At 43.6% G+C, this 17,456-nt stretch overlaps 1 protein-coding gene across 9 annotated transcripts in view; it reads left to right on the forward strand.

Annotated features, from left to right (window-relative positions):
• SV2B (synaptic vesicle glycoprotein 2B) overlaps positions 1 to 17,456 on the forward strand; it is a 192,342-nt gene that overhangs the window by 145,419 nt on the left and 29,467 nt on the right. For all 9 annotated transcript variants that reach the window (XM_078326824.1, XM_035303880.3, XM_078326825.1 and 6 more), the window contains 5 exons: positions 1,758 to 1,938; positions 2,303 to 2,454; positions 8,290 to 8,423; positions 10,606 to 10,695; positions 16,941 to 17,051. In XM_078326824.1, the coding sequence (XP_078182950.1) occupies positions 1,758 to 1,938; positions 2,303 to 2,454; positions 8,290 to 8,423; positions 10,606 to 10,695; positions 16,941 to 17,051 (668 nt within the window). The remainder of the gene's footprint in view (positions 1 to 1,757; positions 1,939 to 2,302; positions 2,455 to 8,289; positions 8,424 to 10,605; positions 10,696 to 16,940; positions 17,052 to 17,456) is intronic.

Consider the following 17,456-nt stretch of genomic DNA (forward strand, 5'->3'; position numbering starts at 1 on the left):
AAGAAAATCACAGGTCAATATTCCCAATGAACAAAGGTGCAATAATCTTCTACTAAATACTAGCAAATTAAATTCGACAGCACATTCAAAGGATCATATACCATGATCAAGTAAGATTTGTCCCTGGCAGGAAAGGATGTTTAAACATATGCAAATAAATAAATGTGATACACGACATTAATATAATAATGGATAAAAATCATATGATCATCTTAATAGATGCAGACAAAGCATTTGAAAAAATTCAGCATCCGTTCATGATAAAAATTCTCAACAAACTAAGTATAAAAAGCCATATGTAACAAGCCCACAACTGACATCATAGTCAATAATGAAAAGCTGAAAGCTTTACCCCTAGTATCAGGAACAAGAGAAGAATGCCCACTCTTGCCACTTTTATTCAACATAGAGCAAGTAGGCCAGAAAAGCATCCAAGTCATGAATGAAGAAGTAAAATTCTCTCTGCAGATGGCATTGTATACATAGAAAACCCTGAAGACTCCACCAAAAAAAGTTAGAATTAATAAACAAATTCAGTAAAGTTGCAAAATAAGAAGCCAACATAAAAAATAGTAGTGTTTCTACATAATAACAATGAATATTTGAAAACAAAATCTGGGAAAGAATTTCATTTACAATAACATTAAAAAAATAGAAATGCATTTAACCAAGGAAGTGAAAGGTCTTAATACTGAAAACTATAAGACATTGATGAAGAAATAGAAGATACAAATAGATGGAAAGCTATCTCATGTTTATGAATAGAAGGAATTAATATTGTTAAAGTATCTATATTGCCCAAGGTAATCTACAGATTCAATGCAGTATCTATCAAAATTCCAGTAGCATTTTTCATAGAAATAAAAAAAAATCCTAAAATGCAGATAGAACCACACAATACTTGGAGAGGCAAAGTAATTTTGAGCAAAAAGAACAAAGCTTATGACATCACACTATCTTCTTTCAAATATACTACACAACTGTAGTAATTAAAAAAAAAATAGGACTGGCATAAACACAGACATATGGACCAATAGAACAGAATGGAGAGCTCAGAAATAAATTCACACATTTATGGCTGATTGTCAACAAAAGTGCCAAGAACACACAGGGGGGTGAAGAACGGTCTTTTCAATAAATTGCATTGGGAAAGCTGGATATTACATGCAGAAGAATGAAACTGAACCCTTATCTCACATCATATACAAACAAGCTACATTTCCTTAAGTCTATTCATTGGTTGTAGCTTGAAGAAAGGTCCTTCTTGGGTGATAAGATAGCTGGCCTTGGTGGCAATTGCTGTTTTTCACCTGGACCATGCTTTTCCTTCCTAACACTTCCCATATCCACTTTGCCACACTTTACCCTGGAAACTCTCTCCTGAAACGTAATCCACCAGTTGAGGGCTTCTGCAGCACAAACAGTCTCCTTGCTTAAAAACTTGACGCATTTCCCTCATCTACAGATTATGCAGCTAAGTGAGTGGTCTTACAGCTATCTCAGCTTTGAGTGATCTGTGTTAGTCTGTGTACATGTGTATAAACCTGGTGAGGCCATTTTTTTAAGGTAACATTTGTAAAAGGTCACATTTGTATAGCACTTCCAATCTGCCACAGATATCACATTCTACCATTTTGTGTCTATGACACAAAAATTCTAGGATAAGTAAAAATGAGCATTTTATTTTCTAAACATCGTATAGTCTCTAATCTTTTGTCTTTTCTCTCTATTCTCTCCCCTCCATCCCCTCATCACAGGGATGATAGTCTACTTGGGAATGATGGCAGGGGCCTTCATCCTGGGCGGCCTGGCTGATAAGCTGGGAAGGAAGCGAGTCCTCAGCATATCTCTGGCCGTCAATGCCTCCTTCGCCTCCCTCTCCTCCTTCGTGCAGGGTTATGGAGCCTTCCTCTTCTGCCGACTCATCTCAGGCATTGGGTATGTTCTGAGAGAGCTGGAGCTGGACCCTCCAAGACCAATGGCCCATCCATTCTGGTACTCTGTCTCTGAGTGGTAACTCTAGAAACCCTTGGACTGACTTTTTGTTTGACTTTCAGGATACTATATTAAAATCGAACCTTAGAAAGAGTTGGGTTAGGATTAGCCTTGGAAGTCAGTGTGTAATGTTAAAATAATCCAAGACTACTTCCCACATGTAGAGAGGAACTGCCTGGCCATTTTCTTAAATTCAGTGGGTCATTTCACCACGGAGCCTAAGGTGGGGTATAGGCAACTTGGTTTCTGCTATGACCATTTTTAGTGTATGACTTCATTCTTTCTCTCTGGCAATTTCTCTTTGCAGTATTGGGGGTGCTCTGCCGATTGTTTTTGCCTATTTTTCTGAATTCTTGTCTCGGGAGAAGAGAGGAGAACACCTCAGTTGGCTGGGCATCTTCTGGATGACTGGGGGCCTCTACGCATCTGCCATGGCCTGGAGCATCATCCCACACTACGGTGAGCCACGGCTTAAAACAGCATAGGGGTCCCTGTTCCTATAGCTCCTGCGCCCAAACAATAGTTTCTATCCTCAGCCTTATTCCAGGTACTCATGCACAGTTCCGGTATGTGACCTTGATCATTCTTAAGAATTTCTAACATTGCAGACACATTGTTAATTTCAATTCACATGTCGTTTTGGAAAAATATATCCTGTCCTCCCTCTTTCTCCTTCCTTCCTTCCCTTTATTCTTCCCTTTCTCCTTCCCTCTCTCCATTTCTCTTTTCTTACTTTTGTTTGAAATAATGTCAACCTTCATCTCCTCTGGCCCTCCTCCCTGCTGAGCAAGTTAGGCTTTGGTAACCTCATTTTATAGACGACAGTTGTGATGAAAACCAAGAGAAGTTGGTGATTTGCTTAAGGCCATGTCCCTGGCATGTGGCAGAGTGGGGACTGGAGTCCTCATGTCCCCTCAGGTGCAGGAGGCTTACAGTTTTTCTATCCTAGTGCCTACCATCACTCTTGTTTGGCTGTGGGAGTGGAGCAGCCCTTAGGGACAAGATCATGGTTTCGGCGAGGACAATTTTATTTTCCTGGATAATTGCAAACATTGTATTCTCTGGACAGAGACGTGGCAACAGCCACTTTTACTATTGGTTTTATCAAGAGCAAAGTAGGGAGAAGGCAGCAATTTCGACTTTGATTCTGCTTTTGGAGTATATTGAGTAATTCTGTCATCATCATTCAAAACCATTTTTGGGAAATCATTGGTTATGAATACAGGCTTTGCAGTGATTTAGAATTGTGCAGACCCCGAGCGGGTAGCAGAGAGCTTCCCCTGAAGCTGACTGTTATTTCACCACCTGTTTATTGTCTTGTTTTAAATATGACCTTCTCTGCTCTCCTTTCTGAGCTAATGGAGGCTCCATGTATATCTTTTTCAGAACAAGTCTTGGTTTAGACACTTCCTACTGTATTAGTTAAGGTGTTACTGGATACATTACCCTGACAAGCTGATGAACCTGAAATCTCCATGTTTTAACACAGCGAAACCTTCTCCCGTGTTTCGCTGGCATTTCTGATCTGCAGGTGGCTGTGTTCCATCAGTAATCCTGGAGTTTAGACTCCTTCCATTGTGTCATTCTGTCATCTTCAACATACAGCTTACAAGGTCTCCGGTTTGGGTAGAGAGAATGCGCAGTTATGGATTGGTTAAAGGGCAGGCCAGGAAATGGAGCACACTCGCCATCTCTACTCACATTCCAGTGGCCCTCCACCTGTAACATGACCACACCCTTCTGCAAAGGACATTGGGTAACAATTTAGCCGTGTGCCCATGGAGTACAGGAAGTGGGTTTGGGAACAGCATGTTGTCTTTGCCATATCTAGTACTTGAAAATCCACTGGATTTTATATCAGAAACAGAGGAAATATGAACAAGAATAGTGAAATAAAGAGTTGAAGCGTTTTCCAGCCGATTCTGTCACTCTAGTTCTCCATAATTTTAGATACAAAATTGTATTACTGCTGATACCAAGTTCTGCATTCTATCCCTCACTCAAACGCACACTTTAATTGCCTGTGCTGTTGATTATATGGTTCGGAGGCATTGCTTTTCTTTCACTTCTTTTCCTCATAATATCATTTTCTCTGTTAGCTGATCCAAATGTTTGAAAACTGTGAGATTATTTTCACTTTTTTTTTTTTTTTTGAGACAGAATCTCACTCTGTTGCCCAGGCTGGACCAGGCTGGAATGCAGTGGCTGATCTCAGCTCACTGCAACCTTCACCTCCAGGGTTCAAGCGATACTCATGCCTCAGCCACCCAAGTATCTGGGACTGCAGGTATGCACTACCACACCCAGCTAATTTTTGTATTTTTAGTAGAGTCGGGGTTTCACTATGTTGGCCAGGCTGGTCTCCAATGCCTGACCTCAAATGATCCACCCGCCTCGGCTTTTTAAAGTGCTGGGATTAAATCAGACGTGAGCCACAGTGCCTGGCCTATTTTTACATTTAAATGAAGCGATTGAAAAAGCTTTTATGGAGAGAACCTACTGAAATCTGAATAAAAGCTGAATCGAAATAGTGGTGCTGTGTGATAGGGGACAAGTTCAATCCATCTTTTCAGCCTTGGTTCCTTCACCTGTAAAATGGAGGGGAGAAGGGACTCCAAAATAATCAGCTCTAGGTATCCCTGCCAGCCTGAACCTTTGGCAATTCTTGGGGTGCACAGAGGAATTAATGTTGAGAAAAATTCCAAGATAATTCTAGTATGCAGGCTAGCTTACCTCCTGGAAGGGTTAGCAATTCTGGGCTTTCTGTTTGCAGACTGCTTATTTCATGGGGAAAGTCAGCCCTTACACTCGGCCAATGAGAAAGGGTCTTTGATTTCCCTCTGATTGGATCAGCCTTGGTCATGTGTCTACCTCAGCCAATCACTAGACACCAGAGGATGTAGGCCCGGGAGAGTTTAGATCCACTTCCTTTCCCATCCCTGGAGCTGGGGGGGGTCAGTCCTACCCAAACCACAGGTATGCAACACAGTGGTGAGGAAAAGGCAGGAGGGTGTAGTGAGGGGACTCAGTAACCCACAGTAGTCACTACAAACTGCATCGTTTTTTTTGACTTCGCAAAAACACATTCTCACACAAACGCACACGCTGTTGTGTAAGTGTCTGATAGGAAAGCAGTAAAAGAATTCAGGTTGGGGACATGTTTAATGATGTAGATGGGATGTCCATGACAGAGGGGCCATGTAATAACTGTCTGACCACTGCAAGCTGACAGTAGGGCTTGTAGTTAAATACTTTGCCCCAAATGAGATTATGTTTTAAGTGAGGTAACTCCGGAATGGGAAACCAAACATCATATGTTCTCACTCATAAGTGAGAGCTAAGCTATGAGGATGCAAAGGCATAAGAATGACACAATGGACTTTGGAGACTCAGGGAAAGAGTGGGAAGGGGGTGAGGGATAAAAGATTACGAGTTGTATGCGGTGTATACTGCTCAGACGGTGGGTGCACCAAAATGTCACAGATCACCACTAAAGAACTAACTCGTGTAACCAAACACCACCTGTTCCCCAGTAACCTATGAAAATGAAAAATAAAATATATTTTACCCCAAATGGTCGGGATATTTCCTGATGAGTATGCCTGTATGATATCTGTGACTTTTATATTCCATTTTAAACTAGAAGCCTCCTGGATGATCAGGCTTAATTGAAACAGGCATTCACTTGGGGACAATCCATCCCAGAAATATGGTGGACTAGAAGAGGAGTGTAACAAGAGCCATTGTTTATCTTAAGCCTCAGATGTTTTATCCACAGTGAACCAGATATTTGATGATATTTTCCAATGTGCCTGAGGCATTAATCCTCGAACAAATGCATGTGTAACTTGAGAAGAGACTGATATTCGTATGTAAAGCCTCTGTAAACTATTTAATTGATTTTGACAGAATGAAGTGAGGGGAAGTCTTGGCACCAGGAATTTGGGTGACTGGCTCATTGAGAAAGAAATTACAAAGCTCAGAATGTTTTCCTGGGAACTCATGGGTATAGCTCAGAAAAATAATGGATATATTATGGAAGATTAATTCCCATTGTAGTCAGCACCACCAGCTGTTTGTGAAATCCTGACAGATGAAAGTAGGACAAACTAGAAGAAACAGCAAACAGAACAATCCCTGCTTCCAAATTAATATTGATGCAAATATTTGGAAGCAGTTTGCCATTTAATTTTATTTAATTTAGGGCCCCGGAGATGTGCCTAATGAATGTGATAAATGCGGGTTACCGAAATCACTGTAAAAGCCATAGAGGCATGAGGGAATAATGGGTTTTGTATAATTTGTGCATATTATCATAAAGAAAAAGATCTTTTTGAAGCAGAATACTTTATAAACATAGCTGCTTCTGCCCCTCTTCCCTGCCTATCCATCTGAGTTTGATTGCTGTGTGTTTTTGATCAACTTTACTTCTAATGATGCCAGAATAGGTTTTGCACATGAGGTGAGAATATGTAAATATCGCTATGGTTTTCTCTTTCTCTTTCTAGTGTTACTCCCAGGAGAAGGAAAGGCTTTTTAATTAAAATTAAAATGAATGAACAAACCTTGGTGAGATGCTAAGAGGCAAAGCTGTGCAAAAAGATTTGCTTCTGATTGAGTGTATTAGATGAGGTGTATGTTTAGTTGCTGTGGCCAAAGGTGTCCAAGGGACCACAGTCCCACATTTCCAAACTGAGATTCCGTCTACCTAGTCTTTTAATTGTACAGATAAAGTGGAAAAGATCTGCAGGAACAGCAGATAATTGCTTAGGAGTCTGCTGTGAGTAGAACCAGCAGAACCACAAGGAGGAGTGATAAAAATTCAAGCCAAGCTGCTTGCCCCTGGAGCTGGCTGTATGTGATAGTTGTAAGTAAATGAAATACAAGTTTTATATCCAGAAAATTATTGCCCTCTAAACTTTAAAAATTGATATATTTCTTTACATAGGCTTGTCTTCAAAAATACCGTTTGCATTGTCTTCAGAAATACTTTATGGCATGAGAAACCAGTCTATTTTATAACCTTGGCTCTATTTTTTAAAAAAATAATTCTTTTGCTGATCTTCGCTGACATTTATCTATTTTATTCAGCAGCCTTGGCACTAAATGTCATGTACCTATTTCTAAAAAAAAATCAAATATGCTCTCTAAACATGTGAAGAATGATGAGTTGCCAGGAGCGTTCACACATAGCAAATTTGTGGAGGTAGCATTTCCTATAAAAACCTACCATTGCAATATGATAGAATCAAGCCAGAATTTGAACTCTGATCTCTGTGACTGCAAAAGTCTAGGCTCTTTCCACTTTATTACTTAATAGAGGGAGGTTTGCTACCTATGAGGATATTCAAAACAATGCTTGAATATAGTTCCTGCATATGATTTTAGCAATGCTTTGAATAATAATGATGGAATAGGAGCCATTATCTTCCCATTTCAGTGATGGTGGGATGCATTTGAATGTAGAAGTTCAGTCTCTCATTTGAATCAATTGTGTAGTCATATTACAACTTACAGTGTTTTTCAAAATGTGGTCCTGAACCCTTCGTACTGGAATCACCTGGAGCTGGCATTGCCCTTTGACCTGGGTAAGAGGGATCTCCAGTAGAAGCCCTGGGCCATATGAGGGCCTGCTCTGGCCTTCCTCTGGCTGCACTCCTTCCCATGAGGCCAGGGATCTCTGAGGCCTTGACCTCATCCCCCTCTCTGTCTAGATTATGCTCTGGGTATAATCTAGGACCCAGGAATTCCCATAAACTCAAGAGATCAAGACTAGAATGCCCATTCTCATCACAGTGGTGAATCCATGCATGTCAGCACGTGGTCCCTCACTTGGCAAGAGGGAGTGGGGGATGTGGCACAGGTGGGTGTAGAGTCTGGGCTTAGACTTCTAGCTTGCTGCCTGTTGAGGCAGGCAAATAGAATATGTTTCATTTAACCATTCGCTGTCTTAAAATATAACGATTGTGTAGCGATACAGGCTATTGCTTCTGTTTGTACTCTAATCCAACACTCTGTAAATGTCAGGCCAGGCCTGGACCTGGGAATTTGTCCAGAAGCTGGACAAATATGCGGTATGAGAAATATCATTTTGCACATTTGTCAAGATGTGGCTCTTGTCCCAGCCTTATGAATCAGAAGCTTTGGAGGCACAGCCGAGAAGTCTGCATTTTAACCACCTCCCCGGGTGACTCTCTTGTTGCCTGAAGTTTGTGAGCTAGGTCTTCAGAGTCACTTTTCTGTAGAGAAAAAGGTCGTGTCCCAGAAATCCTTTGACTGACTGCTTCTTTGCAGGCTGGGGCTTCAGCATGGGGACCAATTACCACTTCCACAGCTGGAGAGTGTTCGTCATTGTCTGTGCTCTGCCCTGCACCGTGTCCATGGTGGCCCTGAAGTTCATGCCAGAGAGCCCAAGGTTTCTACTAGAGGTGAGTCAGTGCTTCCCCCGCAGCAGCGGGAGAGCGACACAACCGCCACAGGAACCCTGCCTCCTTTCCTGGGCTCATACTCGTCATGAAATCCAGCTCCCTGCCTGCTGTGATGGTGGCAGGTCATGGATTCGTGGACTGTAGCACTGGAGGGCTCAAGAGCTCACGGGGCCCAGAGCAGGAGCTCCTTCCCAAGGCTGTGGAAGGATGGGCGGTTCCAGAGCTGCCTCACGACACCCACTGTCCCCCAGATCCTGATTAGGAGTTTTTTAGCCTGGGCTACATAGGGAGACCTTGTCACTACAAAAATAGAAAAAGTTAGTTGAGCGTGTTGGTGCATGCATGCCTGTGGTCCCAGCTGCTTGGGAGGCTGAGGTGGGAGGATTGCTTGGGCCCCAGAGATCAAGGCTGCAGAGAGCCATGGTTGTACCACTGCACTCCAGCCTGGGTGACAAAGAGATACTTCTTTAAAAAAAAAAAAGGGTCCAGGCATGGTGGCTTACGCCTGTAATCCCAGCACTTTGGGAGGCCGAGGCGGGTGGATCACGAGGTCAAGAGATCGAGACCATCCTGGTCAACATGGTGAAACCCCGTCTCTACTAACAGTACAAAAAATTAGCTGAGCATGGTGGCACACGCCTGTAGTTCCAGCTACTCAGGAGGCTGAGGCAGGAGAATTGCCTGAACCCAGGAGGCGGAGGTTGTAGTGAGCCGAGATCGCGCCATTGCACTCCAGCCTGGGTAACAAGAGCGAAACTCCGTCTCAAAAAAAAAAAAAAAAAAAATACACACACACATATATTTACATTTATATTTATATGTTAAATATTTATATTTCACATTTACAACTTGAAAAAAATATATATTTACATTTATATTTATATGTGAAATATTTCTATTTCACATTTACACCTTGAAAAAAATATATATATATATTTTTGAGATGGGGTCTCTCTTTGTCACCCAGGCTGGAGTGCAGTGGTACGACCATGGCTCTCTGCAGCCTTGATCTCTGGGGCCCAAGCAATCCTCCCACCTAAGCCTCGGGAGTAGCTGGGACCACAGGCATGCATGCACCAACACACTCAACTAATTTGGCATGAGAGAGCTATGGTACAGTTTGTTGCTGCTCCCAAGGTCTCTTAGCTATACAGGTTCCCAGCTACCCACCAGCTGCGTCTGTGTCCTGAGAGCGTCCCACGAACCTTCCAATAGCAGGGGAGTCTCCTGCTTGCAGAGATCAGACAGCGTAGGAGTGGGCAGAAGGGCAGCAGGACCCAATCTGCAGAATCCACTTATCTGCGTCCTTCCTGAGCCATCTGCAGAGCGATCCTCCATGTTGAGTTTCCCTGTTTGCCCCTGTGATCAGGAGGCAGATGCCATAGGGAGTTTTGCACCTTTCGTTGGAATGAGTGTCCTGGGGCTGCTGTAGCAAAGTGCCACAAACTGAGTGACTTAAAAGAAGTGTGTCTCACTGTTTCAGAGGCTCAACATCCCAAATCAAAGCAGCAGCAAGGTCTTCCTCCCTCAGAAAACTGTATGGGAGAATCCTTCCTTGCCTCTTCTAGGTTCTGTTGGTTTGTGGCTTTTCTGGCCATTTCTTGGCTTGCAGCTGTGTCACTGCAGTCGTGGCCTTCATCATCCCATGGCATCCTCCCTGCATGCTGAAGGGCAGCAGTTATAATGAATCGGGGCTCCACCTGCTCCAGAATGTCATCATCTGAATTTAGCTAATTGCACCTATTACAACCCTATTTCCAAATAAAGTCATTCTCTGTGGTACTGGGGATAGGACTTCATATCCTTTTTTGGGGGACACGATTTGACCTGTAACATGTTGCTTCTTTGCCTTGTCTCATCAGTGAGGAATGTGGTTCCCACATCCCAGTCCATTCAACCTTATAACTGCAGTTAGTTACTCAGAGTGTATAATGATAATACCCTCTAGCATTTACACCTTGAAAGCACAGCCTTATTACCCTTGTGAGAATGGCTGGGTAGGGAAGCTCGTCCTGGTCATTCACAAGTCCTAGATGGTAATGAGTCCATGTGCTGTCGCCTCAGACCTGACACGAATGCTCATTTCAGCATTCCCATTGAGTTTGTAGGATTTTCCACCCCTAATGAACAGAAGGCCTAATCAGTACTGAATTTTTCCTGTGTCTTTTCTTGGTTTCACTAGATGGGCAAACATGACGAAGCCTGGATGATTCTCAAGCAAGTGCATGACACCAACATGAGGGCTAAGGGGACCCCAGAGAAAGTGTTCACAGTGAGTATGGGGTTGCCTACCAGTAACGGGGTTCTCTTCACTGCTTTGCTTTGCTAAAAAGTAATTTAAACACATAACAGAACATTTGTGAAAAGGAGAATAAAGACTGATATTGCTGTCACTTTGTAATAATGATTCTTTGCATTTTGATGGATAACATTCTCAGTTTTTCCTTAGGTTGCTAATTGTTTTTAAAAATGGTGCCAGGCATGGTGGCTCATGCCTGTAATCCCAGCACTTTGGAAGGCTATATTAGTCCCTTTTCATGATGCTGATAAAGACATACCCGAGACTGGGAAGAAAAAGAGGTTTAATTGGACTTACAGTTCCACATGGCTGGGGAGGCCTCAGAATCACGGCAGGAGGCAAAAGGCACTTGTTACATGGTGGTGGCAAGAGAAAGTGAGGAAGATGCAAAAGCAGAAACCCCGGATAAGCCCATCAGATTTGATGAGACTTATTCACTACCATGAGAACAGTATGGGGGAAACTGCCCCCATGATTCAATTATCTCCCACAAGATCCCTGGCACAACATGTGGGAATTATGGGAGTACAGTTCAAGATGAGATTTGGGTGGGGACACAGAGACAAACCATATCAGAGTCTGAATCCAGCAGATCACTTGAAGTCAGGGGTTTGAGACCAGCCTGGCCAACATGGCAAAACCCCATCTCTACTGAAAATACAAAAAAATTAGCTGGGCGTGGTTGCCTGTACATATTCCCAGCTACTCAGGAGGCTGAGGCATGAGAATCTCTTGAATCCAGGAGGTTGAGTTTGCAGTGAGCTGAGATGGTGCCACTTTACTCCAGCCTGGGCAACAGATCAAGACTGTGTATAAAAAAAAAATGGTGACAGTAATGAACAGATTTCTCTAGGGATAAGCATATGTATGAATATTTATATATACGTATTATTATCATTATTATTTTGAGACAGGGTCTCACTCCATCACACAGGCTGGAGTGCAGTGGTGCAATCTTGGCTCACTGCAACCTCTACCTTCTGGGTTCAAGCAATTTTCCTGCCTCAGCCTCATGAGTAGCTGGGACTACAGGCACATGCCACCATGCCTGTCTACTTTTTATATTTTTTAGTAGAGATGGGTTTCACCATATTGGCCATGCTGGTCTCAAACTGCTGAGCTCGTGATCTGCACACCTCAGCCTCCCAAAGTATTGGGATTACAGGCTTGGCCACCACACCCGGCCCATGAATACATATTATTTCACAGTATAGCACTCATCATTTTATGTTGTCTCCTATTATTAATAATCATCATTTTAATAAACGGGAATGCTACAAACATTAACACTGTTTCCCCAACACATCTCTAATGTTGGAAGCTTATTTACCTGGTTTTATTTCCTTGTTTCTGTAAATATCAGTGCAGTGAACCTTCTTATGCACATAGTTCCTTCCCCTTCATGTTCTGGGATTGTTTTATTTCTAGGAGTAGACTCCTAGAAATAAAAGTGCTGGCTCAGAGAGCTTGGTTATTTTTATAGCTCTTGCGATATATTGCCAAATTGTAATACATTTCAACTGGATTGTACCCATCTACAATGCCACAGACAATAGGGGACCCATTGCTTTTTTATTTTTTGAGACGAAGTTTCGCTCTTGTTACCCAGGCTGGAGTGCAATGGCGCGATCTTGGCTCACCGCAACCTCCGCCTCCTGGGTTCAAGCAATTTTCCTGCCTCAGCCTCCCAAGTAGCTGGGATTACAGGCATGTGCCACCATGCCCAGCTAATTTTTGAATTTTTAGTAGAGACGGGGTTTCACCGTGTTGACCAGGACAGTCTTGATCTATTGACCTCGTGCTCCATCCACCTTGGCCTCCCAAAGTGCTGGGATTACAGGCATGAACCACTGCGCCAGGCCCTGGACCCATTTCTTTACACCCTTACCATCATTGGCTATTAGTCCGAATTTTGTTTCTTGCCAGTTTTAAAAGCAAACAAAACAAAACAAATAAACAAAACAGACCCAGATAATTTCTATAAAGATGTCTCGATAGTTGCAGAGACACTGTGTTCCTGCCTGCCATGCTCTGACCAACCGGGTGGCTCTAGGCAGCTTTTCTACAACTTCCCCTACTTCAAATCCCTTTCCTCAAGGAAACTTTCCTGGAGCAACTCCCACCTAACTTTGATTCACTGTTTTTGAGTTTTTAGCTTCCATCATTTCAGTCTCCAGTAAGCCACTTATCCTTGTTAGCCTGTTGCTTGAAACCCCTGCTTTTCAGGGAGGATCCCATGGTGGCGGTGGCGAAGCATCTGCACCCAAAGTGTCGAATCCCAGTTTTGATATTTTGTAGCTGCATGACCTTAGGCAAGGGACTCTCTGTGCCTCATTTTTCTCATGGAGAAAAGAGGGATAATCATACCTAAAATGTGGCTATTGTAAGGATTAAATAAAACACCAAAAACACACAGTGCCAGGCTTGGAGTAAGTGCTACACAGACATTAACCATTATGTAAAATGTCTTGACATTTTTTCATAAATTAACTTGTTATAAATTTGATGGAAAAATTCCTCAATTGAATATTTTCTTAATTCTAATGCTTCTAAAATATCTGAAGTATGGGGCCAATGCTTTTCCAGCAAATTTAAAAAAAATTTTTATTTTAGCTTTAGAGGTACATGTGAAGGTTTGTTACGTAGGTGAACTCATGTCACAAGGGTTTGTTGTACAGATTATTTCGTCACTCAGTTATTAAGCCCAGCACCCAATAGTTACCCTTTTTGGTCCTCTCCCTCCTGCCATCCTCCACTTCCAAGTAGACCCCAGTGTCGGTTGTTCCCTTCTTTGTGTTCGGAAGTTCTCATCCTTTAGCTCCCAATTATAAGTGAGAACATGTACTGCAAACATTTATTAAGAAGCATAATGAACAGAAATACTCCAGATGAAAGATGTTGGCCGGGTGCGGTGGCTCACGCCTGTAATCCCAGCACTTTGGGAGGCCGAAGCGGGCGGATCATGAGGTCGAGAGATCAACACCATCCTGGCCAACATGGTGAAACGCTGTCTCTACTAAAAATACAAAAATTAGCTGGGCGTGGTGGCACACGCCTGTAGTTCCAGCTACTTGGGAGGCTGAGGCAGGAGAATCTCTTGAACCAGGGAGGTGGAGGTTGTAGCGAGCCAAGATCACGCCACTGCACTCTAGCCTGGTGACAGAGTAAGACTCTGTTTAAAAAAAAAAAAAAAGAAAAAAAAAAGAAAAAAAAACTACAACAGAAAAGAAAGATGTAAAGGGTCACAGCGATTCTCCCATCTTCCATCCCTGCTGACTCTGTAATGGCCTATAGTGCTTCCGCTGTGCTGCAGGTGGGGAAGCCACACATGGGTGAGGCTTCTGGGTGCACCTGGCTCATTCCTGCCATCCTGCCCCTGCTGCCCTTTTCCACGGTCAGAGGAAGTCCATGTTTCTCTCCAAGCTCCTGCTTATTTCTGGGAGATGTTTCCATGGTCTTCTGAATCTGCCTTCAGCCTCTGAATCTGAATCTGCCTCCACATCGGCTGGATTGGTTTTTGCACTACATCAGCCTGGAACACACATGCACATACACATGTGTACATGGAGACACACACACAGACATAGGCACACAGAGACACACAAAGACATGGAGATACACACACAGACATAGACACACATACAGAGACACACAGACATGCCTAAAGACAGACACACAGACACAGGAACACACAGACACACATTAAGACAGACACACAGACACAGACATAACTGATACCCAGCATTTGGGGTTTAACAGGCTTGCTGAACATTTGTGAACAGAGGAATTGCATCACAGAATGCAGCCTTCCCCCTCCTTTCTCCTCTTTCCCTTTCAGTCTCTCCACCGCCTTTCCTCTGCCTTCTCTATTCTTCTCCCTTTGGAATAAAACCGTTTCTCCTTGCTTATGCTTACTAGGTTACTAGCATTTTAAGTCTGAGAGTGTCTTTTTGGGATTGCCCCATGCCTTGAGCAGTTATTAACAGATTTATTTCAAACGCACACAGACTGTCCCAGGAGGAGTCCTGATAGAGAATTCTTCCCCACCCTGTTCTGCCCGTCACAAGCACACCATCAGCTCCTCCCAACTCGCATCTTACTCGGGCACCTGGTACAGTAGCTCCCATGTGGTGGTGCTCAGCCAGGCCTTTCCTAACTGTTGCTTCTGGAAAGACCCCTTCTACACCAACCAAATGGGCTTACTGCACTGGAGCTCCGTTTTGGAAAAGTGATTCCACATTCTCTCCTGACAACACATTCTACTGCGTTCAAAGATAAACGCTGGCACACTAAAATCTCAGAGAGTTTATTTACGGAGACAGTGATTCATCTGTTGGGGGCTCACAGTGGAGGTGGGTCAGGGCTTTGGCGACGGAGCCCGAGGGAGAGGCTTTTATAGGTGGAACATGGAGTCAGAGCAGAGAAAGCATTTGCCAGGTTAGAGTTTGAGCGATTGCCTCATTTGGATTATTCCAGTGGGAGGTTCAAGATAATACAGCCAGTGCCCACTCAGCCGACTGGGATTGGCTGAGCTTGTTTTATTTTATTTAAAATTCTGACTTAGGTTTGTGCTTGATGATGTGGGAACCCAGGGCACTAGAGCCACTTCGGTTGAGTGGCCTCGCATTTAGTTATTTTAACAGAGGTAGCTGCCTCATGCTGAAGAATGAGATCTTAGCTAGGAAATCAATTTTCAGACACAAAAGCTCAGCCTTTTACCGCAGGATCAGAGTTCCTCATTTTAGGGGTGGGAGTGTACCTGGAGGAAGGGCGTTCGGGCAGGAATCAATGTGTGGAGGGTTATAAAATGTTGGCGTTTTTGTCTTATCCCAGCATGCGTGCCAGTTACTAGGTTCGGAGGCGTACCTTCGGCTTTCAGTTTTAACTCAACAGGAAGAGGGACTTAAAAAGGTTATGGGCTCAGTGCTTTATACTGACTGGATGATTATGTTAATGATGTAGAAGTAAATGACTGGATGGGCCAGAAAAAGAAACGAAAAGAGAGAGACAGCCAGAAAGTGGTAACTGACCTCAGAGAGGCAGCCTGTGGTTGGCGGTCAGGGGCGGGTACTCAGCCAGCTCGACGGCATCACCTGTTTTGCTGTTGTGCGCTTCCCATCAGCAGATGTGCTCATAGATGTGTTCAGTGGCCTGGAGGGAGAGCTTAGGGCAGTCAGACTCTCACTTGGTGCCCGTGCGGTGAGCCCCAGGTTTCACTGGACCCATTGGCTGTCTCAGAAGCTCGCAGTGAAACCTTTGGAAGGAGAAGGAGTTGAAGTGCTTGGCAGAAAACCCACCACCTGCAGGGCTGGGGTAACACAAGATAATTTAGACTGAATCATTGACAATTGTTCTAATGAATTGTAAATTAGAGTAAGTAAATTGTGCTTGAAGGTGTCAACACACCCACTCCCTAATCCCAAAGGAAGAGAGTGTTTTTTTCTCCAAGGAGCAAAGAATGGAAAAATGGACAGTAGAGTGGGTATCGTAAGGCGTTGCGGCTTGGTTTTTAAGGTGCTTCCTGAGTTGGTGCTCACTTTCCCTCTAGCCTCCTTTGGCTGTAGCTGGGGTTCCTAACATCCCGGAAGGTACTGAATAGCCTGAAGCCCAGCTCCAGCCAAGAGTTCTACTGCAGAGCCTCCTGTGTTAGGTGTGAAGTTTTCCCGTCTGACCTCAGGTGGAAGATCTTACTTGCAAAGGCTGAATATCTGTGAGAGGCAAGATGAGTCCAGGAGGCTCACGGTGTGGTTACATCCTCCTTGACATTTCAGGGAAGATAGCCTGTGCCTTTAGCACATTCTCAAATGGGTGCCTGGCCCTCCCAAAAGTTTAAGAACCACTGTTTTTAGGGTTTAAAAAAGCATAGCCAAGCTATCTTAGACCTAGTGCTTAGGAGATGATGAGTCTGCTGTCCACTTCCAGGGCTGCTTTCTCCCAGCAGAGTATCCAGTCCCATCCGTATTGCTCTTCTGTTGTCTCCTCGTATCTTCAGTCCTTTGGCTGAAGAGACGGAGACACTCATGACGTGTCTTTATCTCTAGATGAAAGGTTTATTGGAGGAGGTGATGGAAACGGTTTTTGATTTTGTTTTCAGTACAGTCTTTGAGAAATCAGACTCCTCTTGCCTTAAATCAGTTTAAATAGTTACATTAAACCACACATTGAAAACTGACACAAAGTGGGGTTCAGATTCTCTATACCCTATTTTTACTTTTCAGGTTTCCAACATCAAAACTCCCAAGCAAATGGACGAATTCATTGAGATACAGAGTTCAACGGGAACTTGGTACCAGCGCTGGCTGGTCAGATTCAAGACCATTTTCAAGCAGGTATGATGGGGAACTTAGGAGGAGAAGGTGGCTGTATGGGAGTTTCTAACCTAAGTGGATGAACAACGCAGACCCTGAACACCCCCCCACCCTAGGGCAGCGCCTTGGAGAGGAGGCAACCCTGGAGGACGGTGTTTGGGTTCCAGCCCCCGTCTGCCTCTAACTTGCTGTGTGCCCTGGAGCTGAAAACTCTCTAAATCTTAATTTCTTTTCTTTGTTCTTCCTTCCCAAGGCAGGGATTTTGAATGTAGGTAAAATGTGTAGTCTTAGTAAACATTCTTCTCTCTAGAAAATTTTAAAATAATCCACAGTGAGGAAAAAGTGAGTGAAATAAACAACCCCTTGAGGCTTTTTTTTTTTTTTTTTTAATTTACAAAAAACGTTTTTCTAAATGGGCAATGCCAT

The sequence above is a fragment of the Callithrix jacchus genome, chromosome 6 (assembly GCF_049354715.1).
Source record: "Callithrix jacchus isolate 240 chromosome 6, calJac240_pri, whole genome shotgun sequence".
In the NCBI taxonomy this organism is placed as follows: domain Eukaryota; kingdom Metazoa; phylum Chordata; class Mammalia; order Primates; family Cebidae; genus Callithrix; species Callithrix jacchus.